The following is a 3,811-nucleotide window of genomic DNA, read 5'->3' on the forward strand; positions in this document are numbered from 1 at the left end:
TCTGCTATACGTCCACCCGATCCGCCATCTTGTTTGTTCGCTCCAAGGCTTTGCTTTTTAATGTGTGTGTGTGTATGTGTATTTGACAGTAGTGACGGGAACCTCAGCTGACAAAACACTCAAAGAATATTTTATAATAATAGCTATGTGATTACTTTCATCATCATAGATGTGTGCTGTGTTGTATAGTATTATTTGGCATTCCTTCTATTTTTATGTCTTCAGATACATCTATAGACCAGCAAATATTTTACTAAACTCTGGTGGTATTAACAATTTTACAATGAATCTATTATGTGTAACTTTATGACCATGGTTTGGAATTATCTTTAATTTCATCTTTATTCTTCTTATCCCATCTTTTTATTCTAATAAACAGGCCAATCACTATTTCCATAAAACCAGGTTTTCTATATAAGCATTAGGCTTTATTTCAGGTGAAAGCAACATGAATCCTAATTTTTAAAAATTAACGGAGACACTGAAACACATAATCTTACAGTAAATGATATAAGTATTATTTATATTTACTCATATTGTCAACTAGCAAGATTCTAATTTTTTAATTATTATTATTGCATCATTTTCTTAACGAAAATGGAGAGCCCAACGTATGTAGGAAAAACTGCCCCAATCTACATACTCCAAATATATAAAATTTACTTGCTCCTTCCTTTCTTCTCTTCCTCTCCTCCCTGTCACACAACTTGTTTGTCATATGCTAAAATTTATCATATGCTGCCTGAGCTCCAAAACTATAAATGTCCAACCACTTACATAGACATCCCCTAGATATTGCATGAATGTAATAAATGCAATATATACAAACTTAAAATCAGTCCCTGTAAAACCACCCCTCCTATTTTGCCCTTGACTGATCATAAAGTAACTGAGTCAGTGGAGATTGGGCCTGCTTTAATGAATACAAGAATAACATTGATAATTAGTAACATTTATGGAGTCCTGGTGTGGTGCTGTAGAATAAGCACTGGAGTGCTAACTATAAGGCTTATAGTTCAAATCCACCAGCTGCTCCTTAGAAACCCTAGACATACATATAGAGTCACTATGAGTTGGACTCAACTCCAGGGAGCTAATCAACAACCATCATCAACATGAGTGAAAACTGACTCCATGGCATTTAACAAGACCAACATCTGTAGAATGGGGTCCTGGTGTGATGCTATAAGAGATAAGCACTGGACTGCTAAACACAAAGGCAGCTGTTAAAACCCACCAGTCACTCCTCAGTAGCCCTATACAGGGTTTCCATGAATCAGAACCAACTACACAGCACTTAACAACAAACAAGGACAAGTCTACTTAGAAAAGGATTTCCATAAGCAATGTATGCAGCATATCTTTTTAAGTTCAAAAGAAATTCCAAATTCTAACATATGAGGGGGAAACTTTATCCAATTTTCCATAATCTTTATGAAACTCCCTGGTACATCTAGACCTAATGATTTAAGGAAATGTGGGCTGGTATTAAGTAAATGTTGGCCTCATCCTCATGGGAAGTGGTTATACATTATTAATTCAACTGCACACTAAATCATACACTTACATCTATCTATGGCTGGTGGGAATGTAAAATGGTACAATTGCTGGGGAAAACAGTATGGTAACACCTAAGAAAACTCAAAATAGAACTGCCATGTTTTTGTTGTTGTTGTTGTTATGTGTCTTGGAGTTGGTTCCAACTCATAGTGACCCTGTACAGGGTTTCTGAGACTGTAAATCTTTACAGGAGCAGAAAGCCTCATCTTTCTCCTGCAGAACAACTGACCTTGTGGTTCGCAGCCCGGTTCATAACCACTACGCTATCAGAGCTCCTGCCGTATAACCCAGCAATTCCATTCCTAGGTATATATCCTAGGAATCTAATAGACGGGACATGAACAGACATGTGTGCACACATATGTTCACTGCAACACTATTCACAATAGCAAAATGATGGAAACAGCTTAGGTAATAGAGAGAAATGGAAAAAAGATGGAAACAACTTAAATGTCCATAAACAGAAGAATGGATAAACAAAATGTGGTACATACATATAATGGAATACTATTATGGTTCAAGCTCACCAGCTGTTCCTCAGAAACCCTATACAGGGTCGCTATGTGACTGAACGGACTAAATGGCACTTAACAACTCGTCTTGAAAGAAAAAATAATTCCCAAATCTTCTTGCACTATGGATGAACCTGTAGGACATTATGTTGAGTGAAATGTATCAACCACAAAAGGGCAACTATTATATGATATCACTTATGAAATGACAAGAATGGTTAAACAATAATACAGAGACTAATATGCAGTAGGTCCAATCAAATCCACTGCCACTGAGTCAATTTCCATTATTTTGTTGCTGCTATGTGCCTTCAAGTTGGTTCCGAATCATAGCAACCCTGTGTAGGGTTTCCAAGGAGTAGCTGGTGAGTTCGAACCGTCGACCTTGAAGTTCAAACTGACCTTGTGGTCTAGTGTTTATTATACAGAGTCACACTAGGACTCCAATTCCCATTATAGTGACCTGTAAGAGTAGTACTGTCCCCAGAGGGTTTCCAAGAAATTTGCCCACTTCTAGGTTTTCAAATTTGTCGAAGTACAATTCTTCATAGTATTATTTTATTATCCTTTTTATTTCCATTGGTTCTGGTGACGTCATCCATATCGTTCTTTCGTGTTATTTGTACCTTCCCTTTTTTAGATTTGCCAATGGTGTCTTGATTTTATTAATCCTTTTAAAGAACCAACTTCTTGTCTTGTTATTTCTTTCTATTGTTTTTCTATTTTCTATTTCATTTATAATTAATTTCTTTTCTTCCGGTGGCAGTAGGCTTACTTTGCTGCTCTTTTTCTAATTGTTGGAGATGTTGGGTTAAGGCAGGGGTGCGGACCATCCATGAAATAATTTGGTCTGGTCCTGACAAGACAACCACAGTTCCAGCCATCAAAATATAACAGGGTAGGACTTCCAGTTTGCCACAGTGGCCAGACTACACGGGTTAAGGGGAGCTCCAAGGACATGGGATGGAGACCTTACGAAGGAAACCGTCCTGTGGCGGACCCACACCCTTACAACCATTATAAGTCTTATTGCTTCAACCTTCAGAACTCGCTTTAAAAAAAAAAAAAAAAAAAAAAAAATCACATTACTGAGAAATTACTGGCTTTTTGAATTTTCGCCAGCCTCTGCGTGCAACAGCCCAGCCCCCTATAGAGCTTGGAGGGCGGGGCTGGAACCAGTGCGGGCTGAGAGCAGCACCTCCAGGAAAGAGGAATCTTGAACAAACGGAGCTGCAAGAGACAAAAAGGAAAAAAAAGACGGATCTCTACCCTAGCGTGGAATCTCAGCGGGTGCAGTGGCAAGAAAATCAGTTTACACAGGACACAGAGAGGAGAAATACGGCTACTGTCTGAGGTCATCAGATGCGGACTCCACCCGCCCGGCGGAACAGCCTCCACCCCATGCGATTGAAACGCGCTCGCCCGCCGCACTCCCCCGTTGATCCACGCCCCCAACGTCCCAACCACTGGACAACCCCCCACGACACCCGCCCTGCCCGCCGGACCCTGGGTGACCCCCGCCCCGCCCACCGGACCCAGAGCCAACACCAAGGACCCCGCACGACGGTCGCCCGGCACGCTGTGGCCACCACGTAGACAAGATCTAACCAAACATACTACACATTACAGGCAATAAGGGACGCCTATACGAATCGGGCTGCGAACCTTAAGGTCAGCGGTTCGAAACTACCAGCCGCTCCGCGGGAGAAAGATGAGGCTTTCTACTCCCGTAAGGATTT

At 40.8% G+C, this 3,811-nt stretch overlaps 2 protein-coding genes across 10 annotated transcripts in view; one reads left to right on the top strand and one right to left on the bottom strand.

Annotated features, from left to right (window-relative positions):
* The window catches only part of LOC102829058 (acidic leucine-rich nuclear phosphoprotein 32 family member B-like), a 7,031-nt gene extending 3,606 nt beyond the window's left edge, over positions 1 to 3,425 (top strand). The window contains exon 2 of the mRNA XM_006864283.1: positions 3,195 to 3,425. Within this exon, the coding sequence (XP_006864345.1) occupies positions 3,195 to 3,425 (231 nt within the window). The remainder of the gene's footprint in view (positions 1 to 3,194) is intronic.
* KDM6A (lysine (K)-specific demethylase 6A) overlaps positions 1 to 3,811 on the bottom strand; it is a 298,541-nt gene that overhangs the window by 231,115 nt on the left and 63,615 nt on the right. The window lies entirely within an intron of this gene.

The sequence above is a fragment of the Chrysochloris asiatica genome, unplaced genomic scaffold (assembly GCF_000296735.1).
Source record: "Chrysochloris asiatica unplaced genomic scaffold, ChrAsi1.0 scaffold00062, whole genome shotgun sequence".
In the NCBI taxonomy this organism is placed as follows: domain Eukaryota; kingdom Metazoa; phylum Chordata; class Mammalia; order Afrosoricida; family Chrysochloridae; genus Chrysochloris; species Chrysochloris asiatica.